Source organism: Barbus barbus, assembly GCF_936440315.1.
Source record: "Barbus barbus genome assembly, chromosome: 16".
NCBI classification, from domain to species: domain Eukaryota; kingdom Metazoa; phylum Chordata; class Actinopteri; order Cypriniformes; family Cyprinidae; genus Barbus; species Barbus barbus.
In genome coordinates this window covers 3,555,907-3,578,069 of record NC_136744.1, presented here as the reverse complement: position 1 = coordinate 3,578,069, position 22,163 = coordinate 3,555,907, and the positions used below count along the sequence as shown (strand labels likewise).

At 36.5% G+C, this 22,163-nt stretch overlaps 1 protein-coding gene across 1 annotated transcript in view; it reads right to left on the bottom strand.

Annotated features, from left to right (window-relative positions):
- The window catches only part of LOC306882667 (WD repeat-containing protein 11-like), a 133,191-nt gene that overhangs the window by 92,942 nt on the left and 18,086 nt on the right, over positions 1-22,163 (bottom strand). The window contains exons 4-11 of the mRNA XM_079437474.1: positions 21,900-22,073; positions 21,303-21,495; positions 20,005-20,170; positions 16,726-16,828; positions 16,193-16,397; positions 15,553-15,653; positions 14,519-14,698; positions 797-881 (exon numbers count right to left, since the gene is read on the bottom strand). Coding sequence (XP_079293600.1) covers positions 797-881; positions 14,519-14,698; positions 15,553-15,653; positions 16,193-16,397; positions 16,726-16,828; positions 20,005-20,170; positions 21,303-21,495; positions 21,900-22,073 — 1,207 coding nt within the window. The remainder of the gene's footprint in view (positions 1-796; positions 882-14,518; positions 14,699-15,552; positions 15,654-16,192; positions 16,398-16,725; positions 16,829-20,004; positions 20,171-21,302; positions 21,496-21,899; positions 22,074-22,163) is intronic.

Below are 22,163 nucleotides of genomic sequence, written 5' to 3'. Positions count from 1 at the left end.
AGCCTGTGTGTCATAGGGTCTAAATTCTGCAATGAATTCAATAACAGAAGCATCAACTTAATTTTATTAGTTTAGATCGGGATGGGAAATTCTGGTCCTCGAGATCTACATTGCAGCATTTAGCTCCAACTCTGTTTGAACTTTACCTGCCTTGTAGCTTTCTAGTAATCCTGAGGACATTGATTAGCTAGTTCAGGAGGGTGTTTGATTAGGATTGGAGATAATCTCTGCAGGAAAGTGGATCTCGTTGGCCAGAAAATCATAATGCAAGCTGGAAACACTGTGGAATCATATTTTTAGCGAACACGTTTATAGGAATCCAACACCCATATCCGTGTACTGAGTACACGACTGTGTACTTAACAGCTTTAGTAAGGAAAAGAACTACAATCCAATAGTGAATTTTGAATAAAAATCAAAATAAAATAGATGGCTGAATATAAAACAATTGATTTAAAGATGCAGATTATTTATATATTAAGATTATCAGCAACAATCACTGGCTTTGTCTGCATATCTGTCTTGCAATGCAACAAAAAATAATGAAATTTTATGATGAAGAGGTGCTCGGTGGATTGACTGTCAGAGCATGACTGCAGTTTTCATAAACAAAATTAAGGGAGAGAATGTGCAGGGTTCAAAACTAACATTTAAAAAAAAAAAAAAAACAGGTGTGAAAAGTGCATATTGTATGTAATGCATCAGAACTAAAAACCACTCTTTAGTTGTATGATATTCTAACATAACAGAATGCATGTACAGGTATATGATTACAGAGTAAACCAAGGCTTCTTACCTGACTTCACAGGAATGGACACTTAGCTCTTTGTGCAGGAGGCCACTGGTTAAGTTGTACACCAGTACAGAGCCATTGCTTGTTCCTAATGGGCAAACATGTAAAACACAAATAAATGCTGTAATTGGCAAGTTAATATGACTGGATTATTATTTTCATTTTTAGTTTTTTTGCCTTTGATTACACATACTAATCATCATCATCTTAATCATTACAATAAATAAATAAATAATTTGTGCACATCCTCAGAAATTTTAAAACCGAACAGAACATCATTCATCCGGTCAGTGGAGGAGAGAAGGAATTGAAAGATGTGGCACTGAGAGGAGATATGACTGAGAGTGAATGAGGAAGTCTAAGAGGAATTGAAGCGTTTCAGAGGGTTTATTGTGCTGAAATGTGCTGATAAAATTAGTCTATGAATCATCATTCTACTTATTCTGGAACTGCAGTGATATTATCGATGCTTGCATGTTTATTAATATGTTTTATTAAATTGTGACCAAACATCCACTGAATTCAATGAAAACAATTGACCAATCGGTAAGCCCCTCCCCTCGAAAGCAGATAATCCAATGGCAGTCGAGTATAAGTCGCACGGGGAGCAGAACTCGGATATTCTGTAGGTTTCAGCGCCATAGAGAAAAATTGGAAGGTCCAAAGTTTGCATAGTTTTTATGGTGTTTATGCTTCAAAAATGGAAAAACTATGTTCCTGGGGTACTTGTAACACTGATTCCAGGTATCCTGAGAGGATGGGCAATGCATTTATTTTATTCTATTTCCTAAACCCAAACAGAACAAATCAAAATGTCCCTAAGCATTCACCCCAATCCCACTGAAGACAAAAACGTTCATTTTCTGGTTGTCATACTCTCAAGTTACAATTTTCTTCTGCTCAAGCATAACGTTAATGTCATCTTGTGCTTCAGCAAGGTATCTCTGGCTAAAACTAGCTAACGTTAAAGTCAGTGAGTCCATACTAATGTACAAACCTAAATAGCGGACTGTTCTCGCGTCTTGTACAGTGTAGGGCAAAAACACATAAATGAAGGTCTACATTTCACTGTCTCTTAATATTAAACTGCTTAAATGTAAATTAATTTAATTGTACCCTGTGATACATGAACAGTGTCGATCCGGGATGTTTGTCATTCGCAATCATGACGAACGTAACTTCAGACTTCTCCCGCTTGCATTGTGATAAACCCTCACTTCCAAATTAATACCCACAATATTTATTTTAAAATCTTTTATATACAGTGGGGATCGAAAGTTTGGGAACCCCTTGCAGAATCTGTGAAAATGTGGATAATTTTACCAAAATAAGAGAGATCATACAAAATGCATGTTATTTTTTATTTAGTACTGTCCTGAGTAAGATATTTTCCATAAAAGATGTTTACATATAGTCCACAAGACAAAAAAATAGCTGAAATTATTAAAATAACCACATTCAAAAGTTTGGGAACCCTTGGTTCTTAATACTGTGTGTGGTTACCTGGATGATCTACGACTGTTTTTTTGTTTTGTGATGGTTGTTCATGAGTCCCTTGTTTGTTCTGAACAGTTCAACTGAGCACTGTTCTTCAGAAAAATCCTCCAGGTCCTGCAGAATCTTCAGTTTTCCAGCATCTTTTGCATATTTGAACCCTTTCCAGCAGTAACTGTATGATTTTGAGATCCACCTTTTCACGCTGAGGATGATTGAGGGACTCAAACACAACAATTAAAAAAGGTTCAAACATTCACTGATGCTCCTGAAGGAAACACGATGCATTAAGAGCCAGGGGGTGAACTTTACCAAAAATGACTCATACAGCGGCGTAAAAAGACTGTATGAGTCATTATAATCAGTAATTATGTCCCCACTGGATGCAACAAAAGCCTAGTTTATAATGGGTTTTAATGTTTTTGTGTCATCGTGCCGGGACACGGCATCACAATACCGTAAGGGGCATAACATTTCCGTGACACGCTTGAGGTATTCGGCCAATCAGAGCACACCTCGCTTCTCAGAACGATGAGCTTTGTAAAAATCGACACGTTTCAGAAAGGCGGAGCATAGTGGAGCAACAATATTGTACAGTAAACCGCATAAACATCTGATCAAACTCTGTTTTGAGTTTGAGCTCCATCAAGTTGATTCTTTATCGTCTATTATCTTAAAAATTTTTTATACACTATCATTTTCGTTTCTATAACATGTGAATATATCCCCTATAGCACTCTAAAACAAAACCAATCAGAGTGCCTTGTTATCACTAGTTTTATTTTGATTTCTCGAGTCTGCTATTAGCTTATAGCCTGTTAGCATCGGCAGCATGGCTGCTGCTAATACTCTATTCACACACATTACCATTGTTTCACTGTTACTTGCTTAAATGGCGGATTTGTGTCTACCTTTGAGTGCAGGTGAGGACACGTTTGAGCTGCATTCGGTGCAGCTGGAGCTGGAAGCCGTGGAGAAGCAGATCCGCGACCTGTTGGAGAAGCAGGCCCAGCTGAGAGAGCGGAGAGCCGCGCTGGAAACATCCCGGGCTGACGCTCACAAGTCCGGGGTAAGTATACAGCACGCTGCTAACACTCCCACCACCTCTACTCTGTGTGTTTCTCTGCACAGACCCTGTGCACCCAGGATGCGATCTTCCCAGATGTCCTTCAGTCCGGCGCCGGGACGCCACGGACCCTGGGTGCACCATCAGCGGAAGACGCGAGCTAGGCCCCGGGCGATGACCTCTCCGCCTCCGGTCTTCGAGATCTCCACCCGGAACCGCTTCGCTCCCCTCCGCGAGACGGAACGCGACGCTGTGATCATCAGAGACTCCATCGTCCATCACGTCCGCGCAACGTTAGCGGAAGGTAAAGTGCACACTCACTGTTTCCCCGGCGCTCGTGTTCTCGATGTTTCTGCGCAGATACTGCGCAGAAGGGCGACGAGAGCATTGGTGCTGTACGCGGGGGTTAACGACACCAAGCTGCGACAGACGGAGACACTGAAGTGGGACTTCAGGAGCCTGATCGAGATGGTACGCAGCACATCGCCCGCGATCTTCATGTTAGGACCGCTTCCCACGTATCGACGAGGAAACGAAAGGACTGCTCTTTGTTAATAATTGGAATCTTTTCTGGGAGTGTCCTAGGCTTTTCCGTGCTGAGGCCTGCTCCCCAGCAGAGTCGGAGCAGAACTCCTGTTGGACAACATCTCCAGGACGCTACGCTCCATCTGACTAGTAAGACGATTCTCAAATAACTGCTATGGTGACTTTTGTTCTACACACTTAAATGATAGAAGCACTTGCGTTGTCCAATCTATACAGACTGTGTCTGTTCCCTGAATAGTGAGGTCAAAATATAAATTTAATGCAGGATCTAGAAAAAATCTGATCGTGATTAAACCAGAAAAACGCAAAATAAATGAACAAAAACAATTTTTAAAGCTTGGGCTCCTAAATATGAGATAACTCGCACCCAAAACAGTTATTGTAAATGAAATGATCACAGATAATAATTTTGATGTACTCTGCCTGACTGAAACCTGGCTGAAACCAAATGAATATTTTGATCTAAATGAGTCTACTCCACCAAGCTACTGTTATATACATGAGCCCCGTCAGACTGGTCGTGGCGGCGGTATGGCAACAATATATAGTGATATTCTCAATGTTACTCAGAAAACAGGATACAGGAGGTTTAACTTATTCGAAATACTTCTGCTTAATCTTACACTGTATGCTGATATGCAAAAGAAATCTCTCCTGTCTCTTGCTCTGGCTACTGTATATAGACCGCCAGGGCCATATACAGATTTCCTAAAAGAATTTGCAGATTTCCTGTCAGATCTATTGGTTAATGTTGATAAAGTGCTAATTGTCGGAGATTTTAACATTCACGTTGATAATACAAATGATGCGTTAGGACTTGCGTTTACTGACCTAATAAACTCTTTTGGAGTCAAGCAAAATGTCACCGGGCCCACTCATCGTTTTAATCATATGCTAGATTTAATTATATCGCATGGAATTTATCTTACCGATATAGATATCGCACCTCAAAGTGACGATGTTACTGATCATTTCCTTGTATCGTGCATGCTGTGTATTACTGATATTAATTATATGGCTCCGCGTTTTTGTCCGGGCAGAAATATTGTTCCAGCCACCAAAGACAGATTCACAAATAACCTGCCTGATTTATCTCAACTGCTCTGTGTACCCATAAATACGCATGAACTAGACGAAATGACTAGCAACATGGGCACTATCTTCTCTAATACATTAGAAGCTGTTGCCCCCCTCAAATTGAAAAAGGTTAGAGAAAAACGTACTGTGCCATGGTACAACAGTTATACCCATTCTCTCAAGAAAGAAACTTGTAATCTTGAGCGCAAATGGAGAAAAACTGACTTGGAAGTTTTTGGAATTGCGTGGAAAAACAGTATGTCCAGCTATAGACAGGCTCTAAAAGCTGCCAGGGCAGAGCATATCCGCAAACTCATAGATAATAACCAAAACAATACAAGGTTCTTATTTAGCACAGTGGCTAGATTAACAAATAAACAGACGCCGCCCGATCTAAATATTCCCCCACAGTTTAATAGTAATGACTTTATGAATTTATTTACTGATAAAATAGATAACATCAGAAATACAATAACAAATGTATATTCTACTGCGTCTAGTATTTCAGCTTCATTCATCGCACCCAAAGAAAAACTGCAGTGCTTTACAACTATGGACAGGAAGAGCTAAATAAACCTATCAATGCATCTAAACCAACAACATGTTTATTAGATCCTGTACCTACTAAACTACTGAAAGAGTTGTTACCTGTAGCAGAAGAACCGCTTCTCAATATTATTAACTCATCGTTAACTTTAGGTCACGTCCCAAAACCATTCAAGCTGGCGGTTATTAAGCCTCTTATTAAGAAACCACAACTAGATTCTAATGAACTGGCAACAACGACACAGATGACAACTACTTGACAAATCTGTGCAACCCTAAATTGAATGGGATGCATTTCAAATTGTGAGGTTGTTGGAGATACTCAGCCCAAAAGAGATATGTATTGTGGCTAAGAGAGCTCATGCTGCAACTGAAGAAAACATATGTAAATTGAAAAAACACCAGCAAATTAAGAAAACATCATTAGTTTGACAACACGTGCTGCAAATACTCACAAAGCAACCAAATACATATATGTGCCGCAAATACTCACAGTGCAATCAAATACAGAAACTCTCAGAAAATAGAACAGACTACAACAGAAATGTTTCAAGGGGACTCAAACAAGTAAGATACCCAGATTACATAATTTTTCACAATTAATTGTGTAGGCTACGGAATCATACACATCAGGATTTTAAAATAAACAATTTCAGGTCATCGACAACACCAACAACAATACATATTGAACAATAAGCATGTACCAGCCAGGTTCATCACTTGTTGGGGTCCCCTTGAAACATTTCCATTGTGGTCTGTGCTATACGCTGTGAGTATTTGCAGCACGTGCTGTCAAACTGATAAAAGACATTTGCTTAATTTGCTGGTGTTTTATTCTATTTGCATGTGTGTGTTTTTTTCCAGTTGCACTGCATTGAGCTCTCTAGGACACTGTATATATGTTTGTTATAAAGTCCACGGAATCATTTGCCACAAAATAATGAGCTGGATGTACACAGGAAATATGTAGTATGCACCACAGTGTCATACTACATGCATACAGGCAATTCATAGATAATTTTCCATAACAACAGAGTTTTACAAGCAGGTTACACTTTATTTTGATAGTCCACTTTAGACATTCTACTAACTATAAATAACTTTGTAACTGCATGTCAACTAATTCTCGTTAATTTGCAACTACATGTCTACTAACTCTCAGAATAGACTATTAGGGTAGGCTTAGGGTTAGTAGAACAAGTTGACATATACATGCAAAGTTTCTGATAGTTGGTATGTTGTACATTGTGGACCCATCAAAATAAAGTGTTAGAAGGTGCAAAGTTACTTACTGTTAGTAGAATGTCTAAAGTGGACTGTCGAAATAAAGTGTTACCGACAAGCAAGAGTAATTTCAGATCTGAGTGCCTGAGACAGCTAAAAAGCTTCATTTTTATCGGAGAAGACCAGGCTCTTGGTTTCAGTTCAAAGGCTCTTATGGATAGTATGTAGACTAAACTGACTGACACTGATACATCTAAAATTGTACAATTGTCTAGCTTCAAATGTCACACCAGTGGAGTCAGTTTATTTCCCTCAAGTGCTAAATAACCACTCATCAAGATCGCTTCTTTAAAGTTTTGAGATTGTTGAAAAAAATCAGCTCTTGGGAACGATTCAGCAACAGTCCTTGCGCATTGAGGCAGCAAGAGTGTCTGAAGTTCTGTATCATCCCCGAGGCACTCCTGAAAAACTGTGCTATGGAGTTACTTTAGAAAGGCATCCATCAAGAGGAATTCACATTACATGGTTTTAAGGGCTTGGTGTGCTTGCTCATTTGGATGTATAGTGCATTCAGGGAGCTACAAAATATCATAAAGGCTGAACCACTGTGTTGACTCCAATAATGAGACGACGACTGGAGAAAATTAGACCACCAATCACAGAGCTCAAACTGCAATTTAAGATCCACTGACTAAACTGGGTGAAACCTCATTTGGAACATATTGATATTTCTATAATGCAGTATAACAGATCTTCACATACTTATGAAGTCTTTAAACTGTAATATATTTTTCATATCTCTGTTACTGAATAACAGATGTAACTCAATTAGAGCTCTATTTTTAGCCACAGCTAGTTCAAATCATACATTAGTCTACACATTGTCAAAATTTCATTTGGTTTGTAAATTGTGCACTTGAGTTTTTAATATCTGTGCAACGCTTTCAATCTTTGCAGAATCTTAAAAAAGAGTAACACAACAGCTACAGCATGGCCTTGCTGTGATGAATGACATTTGCATAAGAATTTATCACAGTTTTGTCATTTCAGCTCATATAATTTTGTTCTCTCGGCTCATTCACTTTGCTGTCAAAAAATGAGGTCTCACTTACCTCTATATACTATACTAGACTATACATTACTAATGTGAAAAACAAACAAGCTCACAATATGTGCATCTTAATACATTATATGCTACACTGATTTTGAGAAGACCGATGACAATGCAGTTAGAATGATAATTCATTATTTAGCCAATGACAATGCAGTTAGAATTACTCCAAATTCTGGTCTGTGGGCTAATGACTCATTAGGACAGTAAATGGACACCACCTACTGATAGTTTTAGCTTCATATTTAAAGTTCATTAAATAAATAAGTAAATCTCAATATCTATTGAAAAACAATCTGGCATTATTTATGCCACCTCTGAGCTACATTAAACAGTCTAAAAAAAGAAGAAAATATAAAGTGAAAATATTGTGATGGTATTTTTGTCAATATTGCACAGATAGTGTCAAAGAGTTTGTATATTTATAAAAATGTTGTCGATTAAAAATCTGTCTACATTATTCTCTAAACATATAATTCTAAGGGCCTGTTTACACCTGATCACTTCATGTGTTTTCTCTGTTTGGATATCAATTAGATTTTTTAAAATGGTTTAATTTACACTTGGCCACATAAATGTGTCAATTCCCGCGCTATATGCAAATTTGACAGAGTTCACGTCAACAAAAGCAACAGATATGCACCACATTTTATTCTTCATAAGCTAATTTTAAGATCAAAGACCGCAACAGGTGAGAGCGGTATCAGCACTTGAAAGATAAGTTAGTCTTACTTAGCGGTTTGCAATATGCCAATTTTTGATCGTGGACAATTAAAATGTCTCCATGGCCTGCTTTTGAAGAAATATCGTAGTATCGTGCTACAGCGCACATTCTATCAGATGCAGTTCTGGCGCCTCTGTCTCAATATACTGTTCAATGCGACATACGTTCAGATTAAATGTTAACTCTGCAGCAGAGTTACACTCACAGGACACTGCATTTATTCACAATCACAAAAGTGCATTATTTGAATGTGCTTTAAAGCCTTGCCGGTTTAACATTTAATTCACGTGCTGTTCTGACATGCGCTTTTTTGATCGTGCACAACTGAAGCGCGTGCACAATAAGATCCTGTCAAACAGCGCCTGATTACTAGACTAAGTTGTCTTTCGCATCTGATTTCACTTCTAATAAATGTCAAAATTGTATAAGGTTTACATATAGTTAGTTATGTCTAAAATGAAAGTAAATAGTTGAGAGAGAAACGGATGCATGCAGCTCGTAAAGCGACAGAACTAAACATGCTGCTGCCTGTCATTAAAGGAATAGTTCACCCAAAAATTAAATTTCTGTCATTATATACTCACTCACATGTTGTCCCAAACCTGTATTAATGTCTTTCTTGTGCTAAACACAGAATAAGATATTTTGAAGGTGGGTAACCAAACAGTAACTGGTCCCTACTGACTTCGACAGTAGGAAAAAATAAGTCAACTGCTTGGTTACGCATATTCTTCAAAATAACTTTTATGCTCAGAGGAATCACGTGACGTGCTCATGAACCTAGTCGCACTTGAGTAGCGCTCCATACGTTTGGCCTCTTTTTGCAGATTTTTTCGTTTTGTTTTAAGTTTTATTCATTGGTGGTGCTTTACCTGATGGCATGCAGTCGTAAACAGCAGGAGTTGTCTCCGTCAGCTTCTCCGATTAAGAAGAAATCCAAGTCACCGAACTCAAGCGATATGATGGACAAAATGGCAAACACTGTTACACACTTTGAGGACATTCTAAGAACCGAGTTGACGGCGATGCGGATGTCGCTTCTCACGTGTCAGTTGTTCAGTCGCTATGCTCTAAACTGGATCTTCTTACAGGGGAGATGACAGAACAAAAGAAAGTTGTCGCAGATCACGATAGGCGCGCTCGCGCAACAGGTTGTGGACTTACAGCATCGCAATAGGTGCAGCTGATTCTGGTTGGAATGCCTGAAGGTTCCGAAAAAGACGACCCTATGGGCTTTTTGAAAAGATCGCTACCGACGTGGCTCCCGTCTCTGGCGGGCAAAGAGATTGAAGTGGAGCGAGCGCATCGCGTGTACACAAGGCTCTCCTCAGATCGCGCTAAACCACGGGTTTTCATCTTTAAACTGCATCTCATTCTGCGGGCCGCTAGACTTCATGCCCCGGTGACAATTTCCGACAGAGCAACGCTGTCTTTCTTTCCAGATTTTGCTCCGGTCACCGCAAAAAGAAGTGCATTTGCGCCAATTAGGACGGAGATGAGAGATGCTGGCATCCAGAATTTTCTCCTTTATCCTGCAACGCTGAAGGTCATTCTCAATCAAGGTGAACCTAAAATGCTACACTCCCCAGAAGCAGCAAGAGTTTTTCTCAGATTCCTTTCATCCACCAACTCTCAGTGAACTCCAGCAGAAGAGATGATCTAAATGGTAAGGTGACTGTGTCTTTCACTGTTTACTTTAATGTTCATTTCTTAATTCATAGTTCATTGTGCATACAGTATCGCTTACTGATTATGATATTTTATTTGTTTTAGTTCTATTCTGTATCTCACTTTTCTTTCTTTATTTTTTATTATAATTTTTTTTTTAAATAGAAATACTACCTAGTCAATATGTGACTATGGGGTCAAATGTTGGTGCTTCAGTAATGTGCATGTTTTTGTTGACGCCATGGACCATATTAAGGGGTGCTGGCAGATCAAGGTTTGTTCTTGGTTTGATCTGCCATAGTTCATGGGAATGTGTTTATGTTTTTTTGAATGGTAACGTAAGGGGGGGGGTGGTTTAATGTTAGATTCAACTGGTTTTATTTTCAAACTTGTTTTTTTGTCTTATTATGCAGTAATTTTGTTTGATACCTATGACTGACCTTAATAAAAGTTGTAATATTAATGGCCTAAATGGCCCTCACAAACATACAGGTTTTCTGGATTTTTTGCGAAGAAGAAAGATTGATATAGTGTTAGTTCAAGAATCCCAATTGAAAGAGGAGGATATAGTTTTATGAAGTGGTATCTCACTCATCTTCGGATACTAAAATCAAGGGTGTCCTAATATTGGTCTGGAGGACTTTAAATATTACTATTTTAGATAAAGGTTGTGATACAGATGGTAGAATAACACATAAAAACAATAGTGGAGAATAGGAATATTGTATTTCTCTCAGTTCATGCCCCTTGTACTCCTGACCCTACATTTTTCTTTGTTTTGTCAACCTATCTCTTGAAGTTTTCAGATTTTGAAATTGTATTGGATGCAGATATGAATTCTGTAATGTCTCATATCCTAGATAGATCTGGACCAAAGGAATCACACACTCAAGCTTTGTGTTCTGACAAACTTCGGCAATGTGTAACCTCATCCTCGTTGGTGGATAGTTGGCGTTTATTAAACCCTTCCGCTAAGTAAAAATAAATAAAAATAAAAATAAAAAATAACTTTTATGTTCAACAGAAGAAAGAAACTAATTCAGATTTAAAACAACTTGAGAGTGAGTAAATGATGGAATAAAAATAAAACACTATGACAAAATTTTTATTTTTGGGTGAACTATACTTTGAATGTTAATAACACAAGAAAACAGAAGAAAAAAAAAATCACTCACTGCTCATGACTAGTGATCGACCAATATAGATTTTTTTTATAACTGATACCAATTATTTGCATGTTTATGTGCCCCATAACCGATATGCAGAACCGATATTTATTCACTGTTATAAAGTAAATAAATAACTGAGTGAAGTAAGTTCATACTTCACTTAGGGTTTTCCTCCTTTCAGTCATCTTAACAACAACAAAAAAGGTTGAAAATTAACAGTCTTTCATGTTAAATTTAATCTTCATATTACAACAATAAAAACATTTTATTTATAAAAAGCATCATCAGCAACACTGATATTAACAATAAGCAAAAGAATGTTTTCAAATGGAGAAAATAAAGGACAGGAGTCATATCAACTATTACAAACCCATATCTGATTATGGTAAAATTCTTAAATATCTGGAAAAATATCAGTAAATCGATATATCGGTCGATCTCTACTCATGACTAACAAACTTTAATACAGTTGCTTATAAAAAATGTATAATTGTATAATGTATAATGTTTTATTTTAATATTTGTTCATTCTATTTCTTGAATGTTAGGCTACTGCTAAATACTGTACCTGAAAAATAAAGCACTGTTTGTTTAATTTGTATTTGTAATGTATACCTTTGTTCTTATTTTCTAATAACAAGATAAAATAATAAGATAAAATAATGACAAAAATGTTTATCTTCGCCCGCTTTGGCCTAAATGTCTGCCATTCTTTTCATTTTAAATGTTGTCACCTTGAAAGGCTTCTTTTTTTTTTTTACAATAGGGAAATTAGTAGTAATTAGTAAAACCAACATGACAAAGAATTGTAATAAAATCGTGAATCATGATATTTTTTCATCAAGATTTTCTTCTTCCGTGTTTAAAACCTACATCGTGTTGATTTCACAATTTTTGGCGTGGCAAAGGACTATAGTACATCGATGAAGCGTCTGTGTCTATTAAATTATTCATGCGTGTCCTTATCCTATGAGAAGATGTTTCACTTAATTATTCACAACAGCATGTGTTGATTTGCTATGACAGATGTGTCAGACTGCGAGATCGCGCACATTAACTGAGAGAACCGTTCATGGACTCGAAGGAGTTTGTTTTTGCTTTGCAATATGTTTTTACAGTTTCTTGACACAACCCATCAAAAGGCTTATAAACGCTGCAGAATAAGCCTTAAAAGTTATCAGAGGTGCAGCAGCGCGTTCATATACAGTAGATGTTTCCGATGCGGAGCGCAAATGGCTGTGCATTTATTTGTTTTTAACTTGATGGGAGCAAACTGAAACTGTCTGAAACCAAAGTTGTGTGTTGTCTGTCTCCCCTCTTCCCCCTCCACTCCGCAGCACACAACGCCCACTTTTTTTATTGTTTTTTTTAAAACTGTGGTGAGAACTAACCAGTGCTGAAACAGGGGGTTTAATGACCCATTAATCAGCATAAAACTGTATATTAGAAGCTAACATAAGCAGTAGCATTTACAAAGAACAGCATATCTGAGACATCAACAAAAAACCATGAATGAATTCTGAAATGTCCTGTAAGAGCCATAAGTCACTTTCATAAGTCACCAACAATTTTGCAACAAGCTTGATGAACTGTTGACAAGCTTGATTCATCTGTATGGAGACTGACTGTCATAAAACTCTAAAAATTATTCATTCAATTATGATTATTCAATGACTAAAACTATTCAATGATGTTAGGGCTATTGGATGATTGGCTTAAAAAATGTATTCTGTGGTAGACTGAAGTTGTGTGTGTGTGTGTATGTGGGCAGAGAAAGAGGGAAAAGGGAAATTGTGATATTAAAAATAACTAATAACTAATATTAAAAATAACCAACATTTACTTAATGACTAACTTCCACCCAACTCCTAGCCAGTTACAGACAAAAAGCATTCAAGCCAAACTAAACTTATTCTGGGCTAGACACTCATGGCACAAGCAAACCACACCCAAGACAAAGCCAGGAAGCCACTTTTCAGGATTTTAAAATGTCTTTATACGTGACCCGTGCTGGCAAAATGAGTAGGAATGCACATAAGCTAATTTTGAGCTACAGGCAAAAAAAAAAGTTTAAAGATTTTGGTTGAATTTCAATTTTTCACAAAAAAAAATTTAATTTAGCCCTCGTCTAGTGATCCCAATGCTCCAAATAGTAATTAAACATCTAAAATTATATTTTTTTGTAAAGTTGCTTCCACCAGCACGCGATCCCAATAAATATACACATACCGTATACACAGAATTACAGGATTTAAGTAGGTTATTCTTCACGCAAACATAATTTAATATTGTCTTAAGTATGTCTTAAGTGAACGTTTGGGGAACTGTTGGGGAAAAAATATGATGTGTAACCTTATATTAGATGCGTGCAGCACAGGTCTTAATATATTGCCTTTCAGTCTCAATGTTAATATAACAATAAAAAAAAGATTTCTGCTCTTGATTGAACTGCTTTTGTAGTTTTAATAATCAGTGTATTTGTAATGAACACTCTGAAGTGATTTTTACATTTGATTATTATTTTTTTTTCTTTGAATGCTTTTGTTTAGGTGTACAATGAAAATATTAATGCACTATTTGTTTCTTTCTTACATTTGTTCTCCTGTTATTGTTTTTGCATCTGTAATTATTTTTAATAACAAAAAATTAAAAATAAAAATGGCTATATTGTGATTATTCAAATAGTAATTAATATTACAACAGGAAGTGGAGGAAACAATGCACCGTTGCTAGGTGAGTTTGCTTTGGAACCTTCAGAAAAACCTTCTACTAGGTGATTTTGCTTCGGAACCTTTAACTCAATTTTTCTCAGAACTGACTTTGCTGACTTCATCGAATTCAAATGGGTGTAGCTCAGTCACTTTTTTGTCTGATTACAATAAATCATACATCATTTTGAAGGTCTTTTAATGAAAATAAAATAACTCATTTTTGGAAAATTTGCTCATTGTGACTGATTTTGCCAGCACAGGTCACATATGTTGTGTTTCATAAGGGCTGAGACTGTACACCAATACTTTGCTGTGCTGTGGCATGTTTAACTGTCATCTGAAGAATGGAGAAGAAAAATGTATCTGGTCTTTGCATGTGAAGTACTCACCCACAGCCAATAAGGGCTGGTAGTGGTTGATGTTCTTTGTGGTGAGCGGAGGGCACATCCGGAGGGAGAATGGGGGCAAGGGCAGGCCAGACAGCAGACCTGTCAACAGGAACTTCAGATGTACTTCTTGCTGACCTGCCAGGGGTCGTGGGGAGTCCACTCCAGAAATCAGACTGTGACCTGGAACAGGGACAGATGACATAATTTATCTAACACCATATCAACTGAAACAACAGAGCAGCTGTTTAAGGATGCTATAAAGCCAACTGAGAGAAGGTGACAATTAAATCCAGATCATGAAAGACCAGGTTTGTTTTGCTCATTGCTCACGCATGAAGTGACCAAGTGTAAACATACCCATTGGGTGTTGTTACCTGGATGATCCACAACCGGGCATTAATTACATATTTATATAGTCCCTTAATTGTACTCAATGTGAAAGGAGGTGTGTAAGCTTATGACTACAACTGTAAATGGATTTTTGATAGTAACAAAAAAGAAATGACATTAAAACATTGGCATCAATTATTGAGAAGATAAGCTATTGCAAATGAATTCATAAACTATAGTCCACAGCTTACTGCTCACAGCAAGTTTTTTTTTTTTAATCAGTCCTCATTTTCTGAACTGCATTCTTTAAAATACTCTTTATGTTCCAAGGAAAAAATGAAGTCATACAGGTTTAAAACTTCTTATAAACCCTAAAAGCCCACCAATAGCATTGATTAAGCATAGAACACAAAAAAGTGCTCTTAAAAGCTGTTCAATGCCTAAGATTAAAGACATAACAGGAGATAAGCCATACGACAGACTAAGAATGTTATCAAGGCTTGTTTCTAAAAGAATAAATAAGATGTAGAGATAAAAGCCTCTTGCTGACAAAGACAGACAGAAGAGTGTGGCCTCAGGTTCTTCCGTCTGAAAATATCTCCTCAAGCCAAAGGCAGGAGAATGAAGCTGGAGACTCTTTAAATGTGGTATATGTAGAAGCTAAAAGGAATGTGTGTGTGTATGTGGGAGGATGGCTATCTTACCTATCATTGTATTCAGAGAAAGATCTGGGATGCATTTTTGATTCTGTTGTAAAGGTGTTCCACAGAAATTCAAGGGGGAGAACAGAGGTGGCAAGCCAGAACTGAGGGGGGAAAAAGATGTACTGTAGGTAACTCTCACAAAACAAATACATATTTTATTTTTATTTTTTTTAACCATAAATATGTTTTGCTTTGTGGCATTATTTTCAGAATTAAGCACATTTCTCTACCAAATTCTCATTTGTACAATATTCTATGATTTTTTTGTAATTGTATTATTATCATTACTAAAATGACTAAAGTTCAGAACATTTTTATTAAAGCAAGCATATACACTATACAATAAATACTATACAACTATGATTGCACACTTTTTTTTTTTGACATGAAAATATATTTTCAATAACAGTTCTGAAAACGAACACCATTGGTTGAGTCAGAAAGTAACATGTTAGATACGGCAGATTAATTAAATTAGTATAAAAACTATGTGGTATTTAAAACGGCATAAAATTGATGCTCCAAGAAGGTATATCAAGTAAAGCAAGCAAAGCCTTCATTATAGTATTATTTTCAAGTCTGCTACTAGTCTGTAATGTCTTACAATATAAATGCGTTTTTTATGTTTAAAGAACTGTACCTCAGGCTTGAAGATGATTTACTGGCATGAGCTTTGAGCTCCCACAGCATTATCCTTCCATCACTGACTACGAGGGCTGCACTGTTCTCGTTGACAGGACAGATCACCACTCGGTAGGGCCGCACTGTCTTAGTCACACGGATAGCGTCACACTGGGAGCGGAGATCATATACCAACTCTTGGACATTCTGCTCTGGATCAGTCACTGGAACAACACAACACATCACATATTTAAGATAAATTATCACATTTTTCATCACAAGTCAAGCAAAAACAGGGAAAGAACTTATTCAGGGGTGTTGTTGGTGCAACATGAACCATAGCTTAGTTGCATAAATATACAATTCAAGATGTGGAGTCACAGATGAATTACCTGTCATTTATAAAATATTTAATTAATTTATAGGATTACCCATATCATTCCTGTCATTACATTTTCAGTAAAAACAACTATACTATAATATGTACACCTTTATTGTGGTGAAAAAAATTACTTATATGCCCTACCCCCAGATGGACAAAACCTGTCTTGCCTGTTTCATTAGGAGAAGGTGTTGTGGAACGGCACACACGCAGTGTGATGCAACCGTTCTCGTGGAGGCAGTAAAGAGCATCTCTCTGGGCACAAGGAATCACCTGCAAACAAGACAAAAAAGCATTAGCCTCAATGTTTCATATAAATCATATAAATTCCTAAAATATAAATATGATACAAATATGATTTTTTGAGAAATAAGAGCTACAGGTGCCAAGTTGACGGATTTTTGATGCATTCTAAAAACATTCATGTGCAGGCTTTTGATGGCTGTTCATAACGAAATAACTCAGGTTCTGACATAATGCAATTTTATATAAGAATGCAAACACTTAAAAGGATTAGTTCACCCAAAAAATTAAAACTGTGCCTTACATATATATATATATGTATATATATATACACACACACACTATATTGCCAAAAGTATTGGGTCATCCCCTTCTAATGAACAGGTTTGACTACTTTAGTAATTTCCATGAGTACAAATCTTAATGTTTAACCCCTTAACTGTCACCCCCCCCTTTTTGAAAGTGCACTATTTAAAGTTAAATTGTAATAATTCATGAATGCTTTTGAATACAGACCTAAGATTGGTCTCCAATCCAAGATTGTCTGAGAAGACAATCAGCAGATTATTGCAGAAGTGACATAATTTCAAAAAACGAAAGTAAAAAGTTTAAATTTACTGTAAATAACATGTACGATACTATTATTATTATATATTATATAAAATAAATATTTAACAAAATATATTTTAATCGCATCATACCCAGAAAGATTTGAGACAGTAAAAGTGCTTCAACTAAGAAGGGTTTGAATACTTATGCAATGTACGTACTTCAGGTTTTCCTTTAATAAATTTGCTAAGTTGTTACAAATCAGTTTTTTGCTTTGCCATTATGGTGTATGGAGTGTGGACTAATGTGGAAAATAAATAAATAAATAAAATAAAATAAAGCAGTTACTGCATAAGGCAGCAACATAAATGCGAAGAAAAAATGAAGGGGTACGAATACTTTCACAAGGCACTATATAACGCTGCTTACAATTAATGTGACATCTATTTTAGTAATTTCATGTTTGTCAAAGAAAAAATGAAATGAAAACAGACAGTGGCTATGTAGTTTTCAACTGGTTTATGAACAAGACCACTCCACTTCATATTGTCCAATGAAATTTGTTCTTGTTTGAGCAAGATGAATACAAACCAATACAAGCGCATAATGACAATGACATCTCAGACCGATATCAAAAAAAAAATAAAAAAAAATGTAACTTTGTTTTGTACACAACTTCTTTCAATATTCATTATAACTCAACTACATTTTGTTTTATTGACAACAATATTATTGTTGATAGTTGCTGAGTGGGAAATTTACTTTTGATTAATTTAGGAAAAAGCCCCCACATGTGCCTAAATAATCAGTAATGAGTAAATAAGTAAATATCTGTTTTTCATATTCAAATTGGCCTGTGTTTGTACACATACCACTGTTTCTATGTATACTGAATATTAAAAACATGTTTAAATCTGGTTTCTGGTCATGGAAAAACTAGAGCAAATTTGTGAGGTTTTACTGTGTATGTGTGTGTTACTGGCTTATGCCAGGCTCTCACGGTCAGCCTAGACAGAGTATGAGTGCTTGCAGCTGCACCATCAGTCATGCAAATTGCCTTCCTGACAAGTGCTTTATAACACTTAATGTGTGTGTGTGTGTGTGTATGCATTTTAATGCACAACCCCCCCCACCAAAATACAGATCAGAAGATGCACTGGCTTTATCCAATACACAAACGTGCTCGAGAAAGCACATGTAAACAGGTCAATCTTAAAAACAAGTGGCATTTGTATCCCACATATGTGTGTAAATGATTTTGAACACCAGTAAACAAATAATGCCAACTTTTACTGTGGAAATATGAAATGGTAAAATGATAAAGATAAAGCAAGATCACATGAGCACTGTGTCAAATGTCTGTGAACGAGACTTAGTATGTGCATGCTCACAACAAACACACACAGACATACAGTACATTGACCACATAGAGAGTGCTTGTCTGGGTTACACTTTATTTTGATAGTCCACTTTAGACATTCTACTAACTATAAGTAACTTTGTAACTACATGTCAACTAATTCTCATTCATTTGCAACTACATGTCTACTAACTCTCAGAGTAGACTGTTAAGTTATGTTTAGGGTTTGTAGAATAAGTTCACAATCAGTATGTTGTATGTTGTGGACCCATCAAAATAAAGTGTTAACCTTGTATGTGTGTAGGGATGTGCTGAACCTATCTCAAGAATCATTATCATGGCCGATTAAGGATATATATATATATATATATATATATATATATTTTTATAACTGAACGGTATCGGCTATCCTAAGCCCGAAACTTTATTTTATGTCAGCTGTCATGCAGGGGTCGTGCAGTAGGTGGCGGTATGTACCTGGAAGTGTGTTTGGCAATTGCAAAGGAAAAGGAAAATTACAAGGAAAATTACAAAAGGAAAAAAAAAAGATGCTCAAATGTGTGTGAAGGCATGAGAACAAATGAGGTCTTTTCTAATGCATCACTCACATTCAAACCTCCGTGTTTGGCAAATTTGATGCACACTTTTATAACGAATCGCTCAAAAAAAATGTTTTATCATTTATTTTTATCTGACTATTTGTGACATTCTTGTCAAAGCGTTGCTATGGGTTGAATATTGCTTCCTACTTGACTTACACCTCAAGCTTTGTGCTTGCTAACCTAATCTCCATTTTTGTTGACGTTGCAATTATTCTGCTTAATGTAATATAAAATGTGAGTTGTTTATATCAGTGTTCCCATATTTATAATTGTGACCACATAGTCTGTTGACAATATCAACCATATATGCTTTATCCATGTGTGCCTTTACACATTTCCGCTCATTTTCAGGAGGAGAAAACAGTCACATCTTCCATGTGCTTGAATTGAGGAACGCTGTGATCAACATCAATCGTGATTTGTGTGGCATGATTTTTGTTAAAGAAGACCACGGTGCTCATGTTCTGCATATGACAAGATATGCATTTACAGTATTTGTGTCATTGTGTGTTCTGTACCAAGAGCCCTGTATGTGTTTGGTTCTGTACGGATCACATCTTCTAACAATTGTTCAGATGGCACAATGCAGTTAAATAAGCAAAAATATGTGATTTTTTGTTTTTGCCATTTGGTTTCAGTTTAAATCACTTTAAACTGAAAAAGGCACCCTTTCTGAAACGGGAATGCACACACACCTGTATAAAGGGTACGCCAGAGCGCTCGATGGCAACCACTCCAACGGTCTGACTGAGCTCTAAGTCTAGGATGAGGATTTCTCTGGGGTACAACAGCAACATGTGATTCCTCTTAGATGGTAGATATGACAGCTGGAGACAGTCATTAAGAGTCACTGCTTCAGCCCTGCACACAAACACACACACAGGTCACATTTAAAACATCAATTTATCCTGGCTGTTTCAATGTTTATCTAATCTGCTGTTATGTACATTTATAAATCACAAATCAGACAACTATGTATCTTTATTCAAAGGTGTTCAATGGTAAATGTTCTTGCATAGCCAATTGGATTGAGCGACAAACTTGACTGATCGTAGGATGCATATTGCACGAAAAAAACAATAACATTTCTGTGAATCAAGGATAGGTTTTAATATGTCTTCCAGGAAACAAAATTGTATTTAAAAAGTTGATTAATGCTTGTGAGGAAAAATGAATCAGTTCGCCAGCACAAACTTTCTAGAAAAAATTTGCAGTATGGTAAAATGGCTCATACATCATCTACAGTCTGGATTACTTTTCTTGTTTTTGTTTGTTTCAATTTTCTGGACTCTGTTTTAATGGTTAAATAAAATTTTAATTTTAATATTTTATTAATTTTGTGCAATAATATTGATTTATTATTTTTTGCTATTTGCAAGAACCCACAATGCCATGTATCTATGTGAGATGTCCACACATGGCCCCTTCCAGGCAGATTCGTATTATTACGTTGTTAACTGGAAATTCATAATTACTGACCTGACGGTGGAAATGGGAATTTCCCATGCTTTAGCTATTTTCTTACAGCCACTTTCTAATTTGTTAAGCTTAACAATCTTTCGCTGCACATCAGAACCATATTCCTTGGTTTTACTCATTGTGATTGATAATTAAGGGAATTTAGCCTTTGTGCCTCATATTTATAGTCCTGTGAAACAGGAAGCCATGGCTGGACAATTTCATGTTCGTAGTCACTCTGGTATGCTAAACACTGTAAATATGAATGGGAATATACTTCAAAGATATTTCACTCATAATAATTTCTAGGAGTGCTGATAATCGTGGCCAAAATGTAGTAGAAAATAAAACATTTATTTCATAATGTGATTTTTTTTTCTGATGTTGTCGAATGCAGCCTAAAGAGAACATCACAGAATGCTTTTTGAACAGGATTTTCCAGGACATTTGACATTTTCTCTGATTTATTCATGGAGTATTCAGTTTTTCACACAAAACAATGTCCTGTGGCACTTCTGGGTTGCGCTAAACTTACGTGGGTTTCTCATTGGTGATGAGCACTTTGACCTTATTGAGGGCCTTTTTAGCACCGGTATGTTGAGCCGCAGCAGGTTTGCTATGGGCAGGGCTGGAATGAGGACTGGCGATATAAACCTTCTTACCTCCACTTCCCGGTGGTTTAGAGTGTGAGAAATCTGTGATAAACACTATACCCTCACTGGTAAGCACTATGACATAGAAAAGAACAAACAGCAAAAATTAGAGAAACAGTTTTGTAAAGTGGTATTTACTTAATTAAACTACATTACACCATATATTATGCACTATACTAATAACTTTTATTAGTGATGCACAATACCATTTTGTACCAAACAAAGATACTGCAACCAGTACATCAGCACTGCTGAAAGGTTCAGTACAGTACAGTGAGACTAAGTGGAACATCATATAATGTTTAACATAATAATTGTTTTGTTAGATTTATTGATTTAAGCAAAGTGTCCAAGCTGTCCACTTTAAACAAATTAAAGAGAAAGACCAAATTCAAAAATTCTATTTAAATATCACTTCCAGCAACCGTATCTGTGCATCTCTAAGTACTATTAAGAATATAATCTGATATAATACATACATGCCAGATTAGAGGGCTCAAAGGGGTCAAAGGAGAAAGACAGGATGTTCTCAGCATAGCTCTTCTTCCAAAGCTTGGTGCCAGTGTCTCCATTCCACAGAACAATATAGTTGGGAGGGTGGACAGCCAGAAGAAGATCACGAGAAGCATCCTGAGCCCACAGCCAGTCCATATCTGATGCAGGGTATCAATATCCACAAGTATCAATATCAATGAAAAATACACAGCTATTTTGAAGGTAAAAAAGTGGATTATTTTGCAATG